This window comes from Abrus precatorius, unplaced genomic scaffold (assembly GCF_003935025.1).
Source record: "Abrus precatorius isolate BTA unplaced genomic scaffold, Abrus_2018 Scaffold5, whole genome shotgun sequence".
NCBI classification, from domain to species: domain Eukaryota; kingdom Viridiplantae; phylum Streptophyta; class Magnoliopsida; order Fabales; family Fabaceae; genus Abrus; species Abrus precatorius.
In genome coordinates this window covers 8,780,904-8,800,086 of record NW_020874395.1, presented here as the reverse complement: position 1 = coordinate 8,800,086, position 19,183 = coordinate 8,780,904, and the positions used below count along the sequence as shown (strand labels likewise).

Below are 19,183 nucleotides of genomic sequence, written 5' to 3'. Positions count from 1 at the left end.
TTAAATAAAAAAAATCATGTTTTATGCCTTATAATATATATATATATATATATATATATATATATATATATATAACTGTAATTTGCTAAATTTTATTAAGCAATTCCACATGAAGTAAGGATGTTTATTAGTTCAACTTAGTTTGGTTACTTAATTCATTTTGTATGAACTCTCAAATCAATTTAATAAAGTTTTTTTTTATCTGTTAACTTTTCAATTTATATATTTTACACTTAAATATTTAAATCTTTTGTCTCCTTTATCGTTTTCTGTTAATTTCATTCATTTTAACTTTTATTTATTTATTATCATTAAATGTCTTTAGTAATATTTATTATTGAACAACTTTTTTATCACCTTTTAGGTAGAGTGTTTAATGAGATAAACTTTTATAATTATAAAACTATATTTATTGAATAAGTTTTTACTTTTGAATTGAACCTATACATACTAACACCATAATTATATATTGAATAGTAAGTGAAGCATTTGAACATTCAATATTTATAAAAACTAAGACGAGCTATATTTGCTAGTCTCACAAGAGACTACGAGCAAAACATCCAAGTAAATAACATATGTACAACGTTAAAGAGAAAAGTCAACTTAAGTCTTGTATTTCTTTAGGCTTTTAGAAATACTCTTTTTAGTTTTATAAGATAATTTCAATTAAATTATATAAATTAATAAAAATAATTAAGGTTAATTAATTTTTAAAAATTATTATAAAATAACAAATTTATCCTCATTTAATATTATTAAAATTGCTTTGCCGGCAGTTTTAATTAATTAATTTTGGCCTTAATAGGGTGTGGAAAATCACACACATGTACGTATGTAGTACATCCATTCTTATTTAGTTGTTTAAAAGAAGAATATATTATATAGATAAAATCTAATCATTTTGTTAAAATTATTTATTAAACTTTGAAATTTATCTTTGATTAATGGGTCTCTATATTCTTGAGACTATAAAAATAGTGTAAATATATTTTATTCATTATCATTAAAATTTTCATATTAGCAAAAGAGTATGGCTGAAAAACAATAATCAATATTATTTTGAACTTCTAAATAGACAGATAAATAAATAAAAAAGTAATATATTTTAGCAATGAGACTTCGATATATTTTTAAAAAAAATGGTTGAATTAGGTTTTTTTAATGTCTCCACGGTTGTAATGGCTAGTCTAGTTCGGTTGTTAACCATGTAATAATCAATTTGAAGCCAGATAAAATAGATCAAATTAAAAATGTCATTCATGATATGTCCTCATCAATAATTGACTAAATGTTTCATATGATTTTGCACGAGGAAAATTTTGGACAATATTAGATTCAATTCATGTAGAAATAGTTTGGATAGAGATTGCATTTTCCCAATGTGAAGAAATCGAAGATTTCAGTCACATTTTACCTTTTTGCACGCACAACATCGATCCACATTATGAAAATGAGAAATCTATGTAAACCACTGTCGTGACATACTTCGGCAAAATTGGATTAAGATATGAAGGCCATGTTCCACGGCTTCATTTTCGGCGATGGTAACATATACGTAACATGAACGAGTATCGTTTGTCATTTTCTTAGGCCGTATCAACATAGAAGATTAATGTTTCAGTCAATTATGTTGTCAATTTAACCTTGTGTGTGTGTGTGTATGTGTAAACTTAGCATTAGAACTTCATTTTGTTTAAAATAAAGCGGGGGAATTGGTATTCATTTAAAATCTCCAATGTCATGCAAAAATTAATCTGAAATTCGATATAAATTGATCAAATAAAAAGCACGCTTCATGATCGGTCTCAATAAATGATTGATTGAAAGTTTTATATGATTTTGCACGAAGGAATATATTGGACAATCTCAAGTTCAATTCATGTAATATTTGACTCATAGTTTGGGTTCAAGTGATTTTGTTTTCGAAGTGTGAAGATATTAAAGATTTTAGTCACGTTTTTCTTTTTCACATGCAACAACAACAAATGTATAAAAAATTACAATCAAGTCTACGTAAAATCTTATCGTAACATACTTGTCAAGGGTAATTAAAGATTCATCGACAAAACTGAATAAATAATTTGAAATATAATTGAAATTGATCAAATCAAACACATCATTCATGAACATTCTAAGTCAATGTTTCGTATATTATTTCCGTAGTGTGAAGAATTCAAAAATGTCACTTTTGCTTTTTTACATGTCTAGTAACATCAAATGTATGAAAACGAAAAGTCTAAGTAAATCTTGTCGTAACATGTGAAGTTTAAAGCTAATTAAAGATTGGTAGGCAAAACTGAATCGAAGAAGGAAGGGAACATGCCTCGATCATTTCAAATTCAATGAAGTAACATTTATCCACTTGAAAGGAGTATCGTTGTCATGTTAGGTCATATTAATAGATAAATGTTCCTGTCTATTATGTAAACAATTTAGTCATGTGATATATATATATATATATATATATATATATATATATATTCACTCTCTCTGAAGCTTCCAATCTTCATAATAGAAATATTCCCTAAAGGTTTCTTTATCAATGACAAACTTATGAAACAATATGATAAGACTCATTAAAGGAGAAATAAGTTAGAAATTAGATATTCTGATTTTCATCTTCCTTATCAAAGGTTTGGTAGACAGTTCTAGAAATTTTAGAAGAGATATATAAACCTTGTAGGTTTATATGAGAATGATCATGAGTAACAGATTTGAATATTTCAGATCTAAAGGTTTGGGACCTAAAAGAGAAAGATCTCCTAGCAGAAACAAAATCAGATTGTCTGCTAAAAACATTAATCCTAGAAGAGAAAGAGTTTCTTTTGTCAAAAGTTATTTCGACTTTCCCAAAATTATCTTGAGAAATATCTTGAATTTAAGGAGCAAGTCTAGAAATACAAGGTGTAGCCTTGTCCATAACCCACTTCTTAAGGAGAGTAACCTCATCCCATTTGATGATTCTTGGAAGAGAGACATTAACCTTTGTCATATTAGTGATAAACAAAATAGTCTCACCTCTTTGGGGTTTAAGAAGAACTCTAAAAGTACAAGAATTCATGACCTTGTACTGGATTCTATATATAAGAGATGCGGGAATAGATCTCTCTTTCATGTCTAAATCATGAAAGCAGATATTAAGAAATAGAGAGTCTAAGATATTAACGTCTGTGAGACTCGCTGTCTTATTAGAAAAAATGTTAAAATAGATTGTTCCTTGACCTAAACTGGTTTCTACTATTCCTATTAGAGAATCTTCGAACTTATTGTGACGAGCATCTCTTAAACACATTAAGATAACGACATTTATACATATGTCTATTAAAGGTTTAATAGCAACTTAAATACATCCTATATGGAGGTATTTGTATTTTCTTTTATGGTCATTAATCGAATTTTTCGACAAGAGGTAAAATTCTTCTCCTATGTCTTGTTCCAAGGGAATATTATTTTCTACAGTCTTGATGATGTAATCAGAACTGTTTCTTTTAGTTTGTTCTTCAGGAACATATAATGTCTTCTGAAGGATTTTTGAAATGGTCCAGTCATCTATGCTTTGATTAATCTCTTTGAAGCAAACTTTTTTTATCAAAAAAGTTATGTTTTAGAGTAATTTCAAGAGATTGCTTCTCCTGATCATTAAAAAGTAAATTTTTGGTTGAAAAGAAAGAGAAGAATATATATATATATATATATATATATATATATATATATTTGTATCAGCCATGTGAACTAGACCTTAGACCTAGCTTCCTAGTTATATAATATGAGCCTAAAACCAAAGTTACATGGGCTGCTGATGGCAAATAACTAATGGTAGCAACTTAAAAAAAGGTGTAAGTAAGAAATGGTAATCACATGCAAAAAGAAGTCTCAAAATCATTTATGTGAGAAGATAAGTGAGGATATGTTTAGCAAATGGGTGGCAAATTGAATGATTCCAAATTCATGCACAATCTTCCAAGCAAGGTAGGCTCCAAGTACCTTTTTTATGAACTTCTTGTCCATTTGCGTTTGATTCTCCCACAAATTATGATGAATCGATGATACGGAACCAAACAATTCAAATGTAAAGAACGTGTTGGACGTGTGTGTTTTATGGAAATGAATTTAATGTCTAACATGGATATGCGAAAATTTTAAGCAAGTGGCATTTAGGTTTTCCAAAAGGTGTAATTCACACTGAAATTGTGCTCTTTTGGCCTTGATTGTTCAAGCTTGGTAAAAATCCTCAATTTTTATTCAAATAGTGTAGAAAAGGTGAACAAATAATATTCAATGAACTCATCATTTGATGACTCTTTACTCGTAAAACATATAAATCTCATGATGAAAAATGGCCTCGATGCGCGCATTTAAAAGAGTGTGTTGCATTCAACTTGAGCTATGTTAAATGGAATGTCTTCAAATGGAAAAGAAAAGTGTAATTACGAAAATTTGATTCCCTTCACGGGTTCACTTCACTATCCAGATTAATAACGCTTCAAGAGTGAGTATATGCTTCGATTTGATTTGACAGTTTTTTTTTAATTTAGTTTAAAAAATTAATAAAATTAGTTTACAAACGTGTCATCGATCTATTGTTTATTTTAATCTTTTATTATTATGATCATGATTGTCTGAATATTTTATGTAATTCATATAATTAATAAATAAATTATTTTTTAACTCTCTTTATAATTTTTAATATAACATTATTATGAAATATCTTTTATTTTTATTTTAAATACTTTTTTATTTTTATTATGATTAAAATCAAATAAGCTATTAATTATATTTTCTTTAAATGGTTGCATTACAAGATTTTTCATAATAAACAACTATAGAGCACTGATTTTGTAGAAATATATTACTCAACAGGGTATAGAATCGATGGCTATCCCAATTCAGATATAGAATTAAAATTGCAAATAGAATTATAAGTTTCTTGGGATGGTTCCAAATCATTTTTAGTGATTAATATTTTTTATGATTTATGTTTTTTAAATAATATTAATTTATATTTTACTAAAGTGATAAGTATATAAAATAATTTAAAAAAATCATGAACATTAATAGTTAAATAAAATATATTCTGTAATTAACACCTCCTATTTTATATTTCTTAAATAATTTACTCTTATTTCTAAAAATCATAATTCATTTATATTTTTTAATATATGTTTCATTTAGACTTTAAAAATATAATGTGATTAAAAAAATATTTTATTAACATGTCAAATTGCATTTAATGTGCTATATTTCTATCTCTAGGATAATTAATTAACGAATTATAAATAAAGTACTAAAATAAATGATAAATTACAAAATTAAATACTAATTTTAATAAAAAAAATTCTTTCAGAAGTTAAATGAAAACACTTTCTATCTTCTTTTTTTTTGGCTAATAAAACACTTTCTATCTTTAAAAGATTAAAATGAACGATAAACTATATATTAAGAAATTAATTTGAATAATTTTGTCTTTCAAAATTAAATTAAAAGACTTGATATATTTTCTGACCAAATCAAAATTTGAATCGTGAGTATATTGCTGAAGAGAAGTAGAGTTATATTTTGCATATTAGCTATACGTCATATCGTTGCCTTATGATGATCCCTAAGATTTCAGACAATTGGTTCGAACAATATGCATATGTAAGGAGGTTTCATTGACTCGGATATTTTTCTCAATATATCTATCTGTAAAGTCGTTTTAAAGAAGCTACCTTTCGGAACATAATTCATACCACTTGTCATTGGCATTTGGCTTCTATACTTCGATTACATATATTCATATACTGGCAAACTAAGATATTATAAGATCTTTTAACATCAGTAAAGTTTAAAAATTCCAATACTTTGATTTCAACTTTTTATTTAATTTATATTTAATAAATTATAATTTATTACTTTTTTAATTATTAGATATATGTAAAATAAAAGTCTCAAATTGAATCTCGGCTATTTACTATTAAACACATGTTAATTTTTTAAAAATTGTCACTCTTTTATTGGTTGAGATTATTGTGATTTTGGATCATTCAAATTTTTTCTGTTAATTACATGTTAAATTAAAATACTTTTTTTATAACTTCTTAAAAATTTGAGATTGATACATCCATTGGTTAATTTGAAATTGTTTTGTTAAGTATATTAATTTTATAAAAAACAAAATAAGCTGAGACTCAAATTTATCTTAAATGAAAATGGTTATTGCTAGCTTAAAATTTAAGATTTAGATAATGACAAGTAAAATAAGAGATCAAAGATAATCATGCATGCTGAAGTATAACTTTTTATTACGTTATTATAGGTATAATTTTATAATAATTATTTAAAAATAGATTGTGAGGCTCAAATTTATTTAACCGAAAGGTTTTCATAAAAATTATTTTTAATCTTAGATACTTTGAAAATGCTTTTAAGATTATTTTAGACAAAACATGTTTTTGATATATTACTTTTAGTAGTATTCTATTGAATCGTATTTTCACAATTTATTAATTAATTATTTTAAATTTCAATTATTGTTTTTAATGGATTGTTTTGAAATAATATTGAATCCTATTTTCAAACGTTATTATTTTTTAAATGTGTCCTTATTTTATAATAAGAAATTAAATGCACTCTATGCTATGAATGCATATTTTCTGATTATTTAAAACATTAGAACAACATTTGTGAAAAGATATATTATATTTTAGGCTTTGTGATCATTCTTGAGTGACTTAATTTAGAGCTTTAAATTGTAATATCTCACTTCCCAACGTGTTCTGTTTAATATTTTTTGAGCCTTATTCTTTTGAGGGGGTAAGATGTCTCTCCAATATTAAGGTAAAATATCATTTTTATTGAACCATTCCAAAGCTTTGTAAAGGATATTGTATCGTTTTGATTAATGAATACAATTTTAGAAATTAATTGTAAGTCACAAATGATCGAAACAGATGGTACATAAATCATAATAAATTTGTTGCATTTGTTGTAGGTGTTCCCTACATTTATTTTTCGGTTCTTGTTAGTCTATATTCTTCTAATATTAATAGTCTCAATAATATATAACAACATTGAGTGTTTGAATTTATTTGAAAAAATTTCAAATATTTTTGAAAAAAAAAAAACTCAGAACGTGTTTGATTTCTATTTTCTATTTTTAAAAATAAAAATAATATAGATTTACATTATATTTTATTTTGAAAAAATATTTTTAAAATAAAAATCAAATATGCTCTCAGTCTACTAATCTCTCAAGTTTGAAATCATCATCTAAAAATTACATACTACATTTATGATCCTTAAACCCTTGGTTATCGTATCTATTTTTAGTAAGTGTTCTAACTTTTGGGCGCTTACAAACTGGTTAAAACTAGCTTCTCCGTTAGTAATTATGTTTAACTAGACAAAAACTTGGGATCGAATTGCGTGTGAAAATAAATAAACTAAGATGTTAATTGGACATAGAATAATTTATAATAATCTTTTTCTCAAGGAGGATTGAAATTAATCTAACTTATCAATTTTGTATAAAATATTTTTTAAATAGTATAATATTTCAAACTTTGCTGACCATTTTAGAAACTTTGGTATAGAATGTTTCTAAAATATGTTTTTTTAATAAAACTATGGGAAGTAAAGTAAACATGATTAATATTAAAGAAAATGTTTATGTATTATATATGAAAAATGCTCATATTGCATATCAACTTACAGCTCGTACTTCAGGTTTTATAAATAGACTTATTATAATTGCAAAGCTATGTAGATAAAATTAATGTCATCCTAATGTTGATACTCAAAGCTACACATTTGTATGCCATATATTTGTAGCAATTTATCATTTAAAACATTTTAAAAAATAATACTGTATATAACTTCATATATTGCATACTTTTATTTTTTTTATTTTGTATATCTACATTTTAAATATATACTTTAAATATAAATAAAAAATTCAAAGATATTCACTTTTAATAATACATGAAATATTTTTCTATTTATATTTCTAGTCGGAGGACAAATAATTTTATAATGTTTATTATGTGATAAATTGCATGGAAATGCATGAAAGTTGGGTAGAATTGGTTAGGTTTTTCTTATCCATTTTGTCGACTTCCAACGAAACTTCGTTAAGATATTAGACAACACACGACAAAATACAACAATTGATTACGGGAAATGGCAGCAATTACCATCATAAGATATATTCATAATAATAATGTTCAGTGCCATCTTTATGCCACAATAAACGTAGTTTGCCAGCATCAATCTGAGGTTGTGTCGGCTCAATGTCTCAAAGTAGGGTTTTAGGTAATTATCACTTCATTTTACCTAGTAATAATCATGTCCAAAATATCGAAGGATCCTTATCTACATCCTTTTACGTATAAATTATTAGATTTATGTTCTTACTGAATACTGATGCTGCTGGCACAGTCACAAACATTGCGAGTTATTTTAGCTCGTTGGCCGTTTACTTTTACCTATTTTCGTTTTCCATTTTTGTAACATGGATTTAAGATATATAATAAGTTTTTATTAAAAGTTGTTAAAATTAATATATTTATGATATTACTGTTATAATTTTTAATAAAAAAATATATTTTCTTGTTTTTTTTATTGTTTATTTTTAGATATATATTAAAAAAAGGTTTTATATTTTATCCCTATGGTTTTCAAAATTAAGCCCCGTGTAGAGCACTTTGATGGAGATTTATCATTAAAATGTCTTTATTGGGTACAGCAACCTTGATCTTTTGGGATGACTAATTAGCTGCCTCTTGACCCAATTCAAACTTTGTAGGTAATTATAACCTTTGTTCATCACAGATCAGAGGTCTATTGTAAAAGTGAAACAAGAGCTATTATTTATTTATTTTGCTGATTCAATAGCTTTTGTTCTTCCCTTCAAGCGTAAATGTATAGGACAAGAGAAAAAACGCATGTATTTGGTCCTTCCATTTTTTGTTTTGCTATTTGAAACTATACTGTTTACTTTGTTATATAGCGCATAAATTGTTACTTGTTGCCTCAATTAATTCAAGAATCTATGCTTTTAGGTTCACTAAAAGATGCTGTTATGATTTCTATAATCTTGCTAAGAGCCATATGTGGTGGAAGGTTCAACATCATGAACAAGCGTCATGTGTAAAAATATGGTCCCCCACAACCTAAGACGATATAGAAGCAAGAGAAAAACAACGTGATAATGGAATTGTTGTGCTTTCCTCACCTCAAAGTATAAAATCCAATGAGGAAGACAAAAAGAAGTAGAAAGAAACAGAGAAAGCAGAGTTATCACACATTGGCATTTCTCCTAGCACATCTTGTCCATGTCCCCTTCTCACCCCTGTTGGCATGTGATGAACTTGTAGCTCGTAGCCAAAATCCCTTACCACTATCAATGGCTAACATTGGCCCAGCTAAACTTTGGGTTAGATTCCATATGGGAATGACTTACACTTGAGCCTTCATGACCCATCACATGTTGGGCCCATACTTTTTGGGACCATTTTATGTTTTCATCATGTCTTTTCACCAGCACAACAAGAATGAACCAAGTTAAACTAAAAGAGATACCTACAACTTAGGCCTTTCCAATGCCATCAACTTGTGGAATACTAAAGTGGCAATTACACCCATCCAAAAGCACCCAATCACATATACTACTATATAACCTTTTTGACTAAGGAGCCACTGCTATATTAGGAGCAATAATTTTCTTTTAACAGTTTATATAAGTATTTCAAAGAGACAGCATCTACCTTTTATGTAGACAAGTTTAAGTTAGACACTGACAAGTTGATGCACCTTTGGAAGTTGCTTGTCTTTTGGGGTTCCCTAGCATTTTCCATTATGATTGTCATTTCTAATAATGACCCTCGTTGTTAGTGGTATAATAGCTAGTTACATCTCAGCATTAGGTGGGTAACTAATACTTGTGTATATGGTACTTCCACTTCCACCACACCAATATGGCTTGGACTCGATCTATATGGCAGTATGCTACTAACTCTGAGGACACGCAAAAGTGTTGTACTAACTCCTTTACAACATCCATTCATCACTCTCATCATCATGGTACAGAAGAACTGATAATGTTAGAGAAACTGTAAATAATTTCTGCACAAGAGAATGGTACTTAGTCGTTTCACAAATCTCGGTGTGAGTGATGATAAATACATGAGGTAGGGTCTCCATGTGGTCCACAAAAGAATCACCCACAATAACTCACAACATGCTGAGACTGAGATGTGGCCCTCGAGATAAATGGTATCAATATTTCACTTACATGAACATTCAAAAATTGATATGTTATACAACACTTTTGATCACCCTTCCCTATACAAATTATAATATCTCTTATATAATTGTTTAATATAATAATTTAAATATAATTATGTACACCAAAGTTTGTTTATGTATTTTTATCTCTCCCTTGAGTGTAGGATATGAGAATTCAGAATTATATGTTGCATAAATCAGAAAATTTTTAAAATATATTAAGATACAAATACAACAATATATATTAAGTAAAATGCACTTATATATATTTATGTAAGTAATATTGAATATTTTATAATAAGCCTGATCAGATCTTAATCAAATAAATACTTAAAAAAATAAAAATATCTAAAAGTAAAGAAATATTCATATAAATTCTATATAAAATATGAAAATAATCGCATTGATAATAAAATAACACCATTACAATAAATAATTGTTCTTAAGTTAAAGTTATTAGTGCTATTAATCTAATTGTCATGCATTGAGTCGCCATCATCATCTAAAAAATCCCTCTCAAAATCTGATAATTTTGAAATAAAAATTATAAGAAAAAAATTAGTACTTGATCGTTTCTGTTTATTGATAAATGACAATTCTTTTTAGTGTCAATTTCAATTTCTTTTCATAAACTAAGAAAAAAGGTGATATTAAAAGGTAAACTCCTGGGTCATGAATACTTTTTAATGAAAAATGTTTTCTTACAACTTTAAAGATAATCTTAGTTATTTTATTTATTTTTCATATATGGTATTAATATTTAGTTATTTAAATTTAAAACTTGTCCTTGAATTGCTATACAAGTAGTCCTAAAGTAAGTGACGGCTGCGATATGGCTTTGACGTTTTAAACAGAGTCTTTACATGAAAGAAAGAAAGAACGAAAGTGTTTCACATCACATCATTCTGGCATGTGTTGTGTCTAACAAGTAGGCACCCCTCATAGCCATCTACCAATAAGCAAGATATGACTTTGATTCAAATTCATGAATCTCTTGTATTGTATTTATCTGATTTATCTGTTAGTTCATGTATATACTCACCCAATTAGGGGCATCAACCCAATAACAATGGCCTCGTCCATTGCTCCACATAGTATCCTCAATTTATATTAAAAAGTAAAATAAAAAATAGAGCCAGTTTAAATAAGTTTATACAAATATATTTATAAAATAAAATAATTGTTTAATAATTAAAATAAACTTATATTCTTCTATTATTTAGAAATTTTTTTATTTACTTCTCCAAAACATATGTAAATTGAAATTATTTTTTATATATGGTATTAAAAATAATATATACTAAAATATGGTGCTTTTAAAAAATTAATGAAGTTCAAAATAGTAATTTTCTTTGCAGGTAATTAAAGATGAAATAATTAAAAATTATAAAATACTAAAAATTTTCAATGATAATTTAAAAAAAAAAAAAATACTAAAACTCATTTTTTATGATTTTTATTAAAAATCGTCATTGAATTTTTTTTAAAAATTATTTTCTTGTAATTTAAAAAAATATTTTAATAATTTAATTTTCTTTTTCTCATATTAAAAAAAGGCCTATAAAATGTATTGGCTGATTTTAATTTTAAAAAATTATTTATTTATTTTTATAAATACTTTTAGAAGAAGTTTATTCAAAATTAAAACATAATTCTATTATTTATAATATTTTTCACTAATTATTGATAAATTCTATCTCAAGGTGTATTAAGAAGGTAGATTTTAAAAGAGAAGAAGGGGAATTTTTTTTTAATTTTATATTTTTAAAATAAAAGTCATAAAATAATAAATTAATATAAATTTAATATGCTAATATTTTATTTACTTTTATAAATATTATATATTTCGTTGAGTCTTTTTTTTAAACTCTTTATTTAAAATCTCTTAATTTCCTATAGTCTGTCATTTAATTTTGGAAAATTAATTAAGTTATGACATTTGTCAATCCATTACAATACCTTCGAGCATTAACTTAGCTTTCTGTTATCACTTATTCTATTACTAATTTAGTGGTTATATATAGAATATTTTATTTTAATATTTAAAAATTCTTTTCATTTTAATTGATTTCTTTCATTTTTCAGATAACAATAATATTTGATCAAGTCATGCATAAATTTAACAGAGAAAATTATGCTAACGGGTTTAATTTCTGTAGGAACATCGTTGATTAATTCTTTTATATCATTGTGCTATATATACAAAATTATTACAATTTGTATTATACTTTCTTGCAAGTTAAAAAAGATAGTATTTATTAACGAAGGTTGGTTCGATTAGTAAGCGACTCAATATCATTTAAGTTACGTCTCAAGTTTGAGTTTTTGTATATACAAAAAAAAATTAGTGATAGACTCATCTACTACATTTAGATACACACCCAGTCCTATCTGAATTAAACTGAATAAAAAAAAGATAGTATTTGAGACAATTCAAAAAAAAAAACATCATTTATTAATATGTTTTTACTTAGATTAACTTATTGTAGTATATTTTTTTCTTCTAACAAAAATATAATTACTAATTTATTATGAGTTATCGCTAACTATAAAAAAATCATTAATACAAAATATTAATATGTACTATTTATATTTGAAAGTTAGTACACTACACTATTTATTTGTAGATCATACAATTTTTTATTAATAATTTAATTTTTGCTAGACAAAGTTTGTCCTAGCATTTAGCAAATTTTTATTTTCTAATAAATAAAAAATGTTTTACTTTTTTTTTAAGTATCAACATTTATTAAATTATTTTTTAATAATATTTACGGGATTTAAAATTAAAGAAGATGAATTTTGTAATATATATATATATATATATATATATATATATATATATATATATATTCAATAACTGCATTCTCAGAAAGACTGATTTTCCAAAATCAATCAAGAGAAATATTTGGAAAAAAATATTAAACAGGTATAAAACAAGATTATAAAATAAAGTTTACACAATCTTCAAATTTTTTTAATATTGGTTAAGGACGCTATCAACACATATATGTTATTAACATGAAAATTATAAAACTACATTCAAATCATTTTTTTATTTACTTTAAAAAATATTTGAATAACAATAATAGCAGTTGTCAAATGCACTAGGAACCATTACTTGAAAAATGTTCAAGAAAGTACTATAAATGAGTACGAAAATTTTATTCTATCAACAAGTGCTTTTCTTTTGCTAGTATTTTTAATGGTATAATATTTTGATTTCTTATTCAAGATTAAATTAATTAAATCATATTTATTATTATTATTTATCAATTGGTAAGTTAATTTTTTATGCCAATTTTATTTATTTTAAAACTTCTAGATTAAAGCATATAGAGTATTAAGAAAAGTAAATAAAAAGATTAAATTCGACAAATTTATTTAATCACTTTTTGTTATTATAATAATAAATATGAACATATTTTTCTAAACTATTTAAACATTATTCACGATCATAATATTTTATCTTAATTAATATTCAACAAGGATTTTTTTACAATATTTTAAAATGAATTTATGATAATTTTTTTCAAAATAAACCCTCAGATTAATACATTACAGAGGTTGATTCCTAGTGTGTGATAAAGTAGAAGGAATTGGCTTTAGGGTTCTCCAAAAAAGGCACAATTGGGGAGCATAAGAAGTTGTACATCACAGTATAGGGCAGCTGCGGCTGCATATTCAATATTGATAGGAAAATATTTTCTTTTTATTTATATTAGCAATTTTTCTATGCTATTAGTGTTAAATTTAACTAAAATATCAAATAAATATGTAAATAAAATAAAATAAGATTTATTTCCATTTTGAAATTAATTTATGAATTAATTCTTAAATTTAAAATAATTGTATTTTAATCCCTATATAAGTGCTTGTTAAAGTGTTATCTCTATCTTTTGTTTTGTTTCTTGTCCTTAACAGAGTTATAACAACGAAGACTAAAATGTATGTAATAACATTTTACAGTAATTAAAATATAAGGTTTTTTTAAGTAAAAAGATTAATCCATGAATAAATTAATTATAAGAATTAAATATATATTTTAACCAAAAAATTGATGAAATTATCTAGAAAAATTTAAAATAAAATATCACATAAAAGAATCATAAAATTTTTAAGAGGTTGAAAATTCAAATATTTAAATCAAATATCATTATGTATAGGTCAATATCATACACATTTATTGATATAGAACCTATTGATTTGATAAATATATTGATCAATCAAAAGAATTGTAATTATAATTAATAAAATATTAAGAATAATTTACATATGACAAATACTTTCCATCAAAATTGATAAAAAAAAAAAACTAGATATGTATAAATATTTTTTTAAAAAAAATATTTAATTGATAGAGAGAAATGTTACAAGATTTTTTATATTTAATCTGTGATTGATTAAATTTAAGTTATGGTAAAAAAAACAATAATTTTTATGTCACAATTGTGTATATGAAAAAGAAAATAAGTTAATAGAAACATAACCTATTTTAATAGTAACTTGATATTATTTGTGACTATTAGTTGAAGATGAGAGACACCCGTGATATACAAAAACAAAAATGTGACATAGTTACATAATTTTTTATATCATTCTTTTATTGATTTTGTTAAACTAATAAAACAAAAAAAATACACGTTTTTTAATTTTCTGTCTCTTCTTAATTTCTTTTTCAACATCAATATAATATTCTATTAAATCTAAAACAAACTTTCTTTTAGGAAACATTTTAACTTTTGGCACCTAATCAGTTCTGTAAAATAAGTTAATCTCCAAATACAATTTTAAATAGCCATTAGTTCTTTTTCTTTCCTCTTGACCGAGTAGTCCAAGAAAAAGGTAATTATAGTCTCTATCTTAATATACAGTTTAGATATTCAAAAGTGTTAATCTGTTGTTTCTAAAAGTAGTAATATGATTATAAGTTAATTCTCTTGTCAGTTAACATAGCTGAGACATGACAAAAACATGATGTAACATTGTTTGGTTAACTAGTTTGTCTACATAGTATCTCTAAACAAATAACAGAGAGTTTAAGAACATTTATTTTAAAAATCTTTAAAGTAACTTATATAAAAGTGATAAGTTGCTTTCTGCTTATTTCAATAAACTATTTCAATAACTTTTATAATTTTTATTTAAAACTAAACGAAGGCAATATCATTTTTAGGAAACAAGGCACACTTGTATCATTAATTTGATACAATTAGTCTTCCATGTTGTTTATGTTGTATCATCTTGTTAGAAACAACACTAGACTTCTTAAAATAATCAGGGACTATGAACTAAAAATAATTTTTGGAAAAATCACTCATTTCTACATCATTAGATTTATTATGAATTGTGTTAAAAAAATCCGCATACAAATCAATGGCTCTGCATATTTGTCGTCAGATTTTGTCTCCTTAAGTGTCGTTTCTTCATCATTACCTTGAAATTTGCGTATGTGACAAGCCAGTCTAGCTTGTAGAGAATTTTTCAAATTTCTGACTTTCTTAACTCACTTGTATCATAACCTTTCTCTCTTCCCATTTCTCTTGTATTCAAATCCAGCAGACAAAAGAGAACAAGAAAGATATAGAGAGAAAATTATAAAGAAAACCCTTTTAAATGCTCATCATAGATTGTGTATAGGAATCGGCAATAACATTGTAGATAAGATATATACTATGTTATCATAATCATATATACATATTGATATGATAGATATGTAACACACATTTCTGATTCCAAAATCAGATGAAGAACTTTACTGAATTCGGAGGCAGATTCTCATCAGTTGTAGTGTTCCTTCCCATAGTAATTAGATGAACAAACAAAATTGTACTTTATCTTTATCAGAATTTGATCATAAAGCTTGAGTAATGCTTGACCAACCACATCTTTATTTCCTATTGACATTCCTTTGTCATTCAAGCAGAGGGGAATGGAGATAGTGGAGGAGTGGCTCATGATACTTTGGCTTTGATCCTCTCTCCTTTTCTTCTACCAGATTCTACCCTTTTGCAGCATCCTCAGTTCATTCTTTCTGCAATAATTAGTGTTCAAATGTGGATGTTAATACCACAAAAAAGTACAAAGGGTTACTTGAAAGCACTTATGAAAATTAACTCATGACTCAAAACTTTTTTTAACCTGTTTGAATAAGTTTTTTGGTATAACTTTTCAAAATAAGATTTTTTTAAGCTTATTTTAATAAATTTCATGATTAAATTGATATCATAGGTCATGTTGTGATAAGAGTTTATTGAACATGTACTTAACTAAGTTGTTTATCTATATGTACTCAAAAAATGCTGTTAAGTGAACACAACATATGCTTAATTGAAACACATGTTGAATTTGTACATACCAATGGATCTTTTGCAATGGAGAACAGCTTCATAAATTGAGCTTTCAGAATCACAGGACTTGCGCCAGTCATCAGCAGAATAAGCTACACTAATCCGTGGGGATGTTTCAGAATAGTATCCTCTATTCTTTACTGACTCAGTTCTTTTAACAACAGATTTAGGGGTTGAACTTGATTTGTAAACCCTCAATTTTCTACACAAAGGCCTCAAGAAATTCAGATACTTCTGAATAATTCTCCTTGACATTGTTCTGCAGCTTTTCAAGGAAGGGCACCTAGAATGACCATTAGGAACCACACTTTTTGGCACATGTGATGAGGAAGCAAGGCTTGGATTAGCATCTGAAGCCTCATATGCTTCCATCTTAAATGATTCAACAAAAAAGGGCATAAGGTAACCATTGGAAAAGAGTTCATCAGCATCAACAAGAGTAAGGGGGGACTGTGAAGTTGGAAAGTCAAACTTGAAATCTTGGGAATTTATGAAGAATCTCTTAGAGGGTGGCATTCTTGGGTCCATCTCAATGAAGGAAGCTTCATCAGAAGCATCAAGGGAAGTTCTAAGGGAGTTATCTTGGCTTTCTAGTGATGGCTTAAGGTTCACTAACCAACTATAGGAGAAGCTTTCAATAGAAAGAGAATGAGAAGTTTCCATGGTTTCTACTTTGATGTTTTGGACGGAATCCTTGAAATAATTCACAATTTGGACAGTGCAATGAAAATGGATACAAGATTGGCTAAAGCTAGTAAAGCCTCTCTCTTGTGCAGCATATCTCTTAACATATGTGTATATATATATACACATATATACCTTAATATATCTTCTCTCTCCAACAATTGGGTATATATGGCTGTCTGGCAAGAGACAATGAAATTTAATAATTGGAATTGAGAAAAGAAAAAAAGAAGCATAAATGTGAGCCCCCCACAAGACCCATAATGTCTTGTTGCATCACTAGTTAACCTCACCCTTCCTTTTTAATCATTTGCTGCTTTAAAATTTTTACAAAGGGAGTTGGTTGGTTTTGTTTCTAGAACTTTGGTCTAATTTATCATATATCACATTCTATTTAATGAAAAGCATGAAGAGGTTCATGCATGTTATTCAGATGTGGCATGTTAAGAATCAGCAAAAATTAAGCTGAACTAGTCCTACGCTTTAGAATCTCTTTCCTTTAAGCTTTTGTTCAGTAAAATCAAAAGCAAGCAAAGGGAATCTTTGTAATTACACATGTTGAATAAGGAAAGAATAATTAGTTCAAATCCTCCAAATTTCTGTCATAAACCAATTTTCTGAAACAATAGGAGGGACCATATTGTTGGTTTTGCAAAGCGTGCTCTGTTTGGTTGTTGTCTTCTTGTGTTTATTTATATGACCAAATTGGAAGGGTGATTTCATCAATTTGATGATCACATCCCAACTGCTTCAACATATAAGGTTGATCATAAACTATAAATGATTTTTTTAACATAAGTTGAAAGGTACCTAATAAAAAAATCATAAATAATAAATTTATTTAAAATTATAGTATCTATTATTATTTATATACAAAATTTAATGATATAATATTTTTTTAATAAAAACTTATTACATATAAATTCTTACTGTATGCTCACATTAAAAAAAATCAAATCATAACATTAAATGTCCTATAGTTCCTTATTTATTACGTGCATGTAACCTAAATGGCACTGATAAGCATATTTTATTGGAGCATTATTATATGGATGAGATATTCTAGACAAAATTATTGTTTCATGGAAGAGAAAAGCGGTGTTCCATGTGTCTGTAAGAGTCAGGCAATTTTTATATACCAAATTAGAGTCTTACTCAAGACACATAGCACTAAATATATCTAGAAATCATGTTTACAAGTAAGTTTGGTCGTCCAAATATCCCATTGGCAAATCTATGCCTAGTGGGGCAAAATGTCTCCAACTATAATGCCAAGTGTTGAAAGAAAAGTTTCCATTGATTCAGTTGGTAAATCTTTCATAATAAGCATCTATTATTAATTTATTTGAAATTTTGTCTATTATCATGAAATTGGTACGATAGCAATTAGCCATGAAAGAAATTAAAAGTGTAGTGACATAACTATCAAAGAAAAAGGAAAACTTTACAAGCCACAACTTGACATTCAACGCACTGAGATAACGTTTTGCAAAAGGAAGATTAATCTTCCTTCATCGTGCAATTGCATTGAAGAAAAAAAAACATGAACAAAGAGACTTAAAATGATATTAATTAAACCATTATATAAACGATATTACTTTAATCCATTAAATTAAATAAAAGATAGAATGTTTAGTCAGTTAGGGAAATCAATTTAATCCTTCAAGTATAGTTGACATTAATGTAACGCTTAGTTCAAAAAGTGATTTCAATTATCTTCCAAAAGTAAAAGTTAGCATCAATTTCGTATTTGATTATTGAATGTGATATTTAATTTAGTCCCTCAATTAAAATTATATTTTCAAGATCTATACAACAAGAACAAAAATAATAATTTGACGACACTTTCCCTAATTGAGGAAGTAGATCAACGTCAATTTTCT

At 26.2% G+C, this 19,183-nt stretch overlaps 1 protein-coding gene across 1 annotated transcript; it reads right to left on the bottom strand.

The window, feature by feature from the left end:
• Positions 1-15,688: 15,688 nt before the first annotated feature.
• On the bottom strand, positions 15,689-17,425 carry LOC113867763 (probable membrane-associated kinase regulator 6). The gene is made up of 2 exons (XM_027503216.1): positions 16,625-17,425; positions 15,689-16,300 (listed from the first exon to the last, which is right to left on the bottom strand). Exons 1-2 carry the CDS (start codon positions 17,277-17,279, stop codon positions 16,287-16,289), a joined length of 669 nt encoding a protein of 222 aa, XP_027359017.1. The 5' UTR covers positions 17,280-17,425; the 3' UTR covers positions 15,689-16,286.
• Positions 17,426-19,183: the final 1,758 nt, after the last annotated feature.

What these genes read in the sequence shown, in the direction of transcription:
- LOC113867763 (XM_027503216.1), bottom strand. Translation starts at nt 17,279, where the DNA reads ATGGAAACTTCTCATTCTCTTTCTATTGAAAGCTTCTCCTATAGTTGG.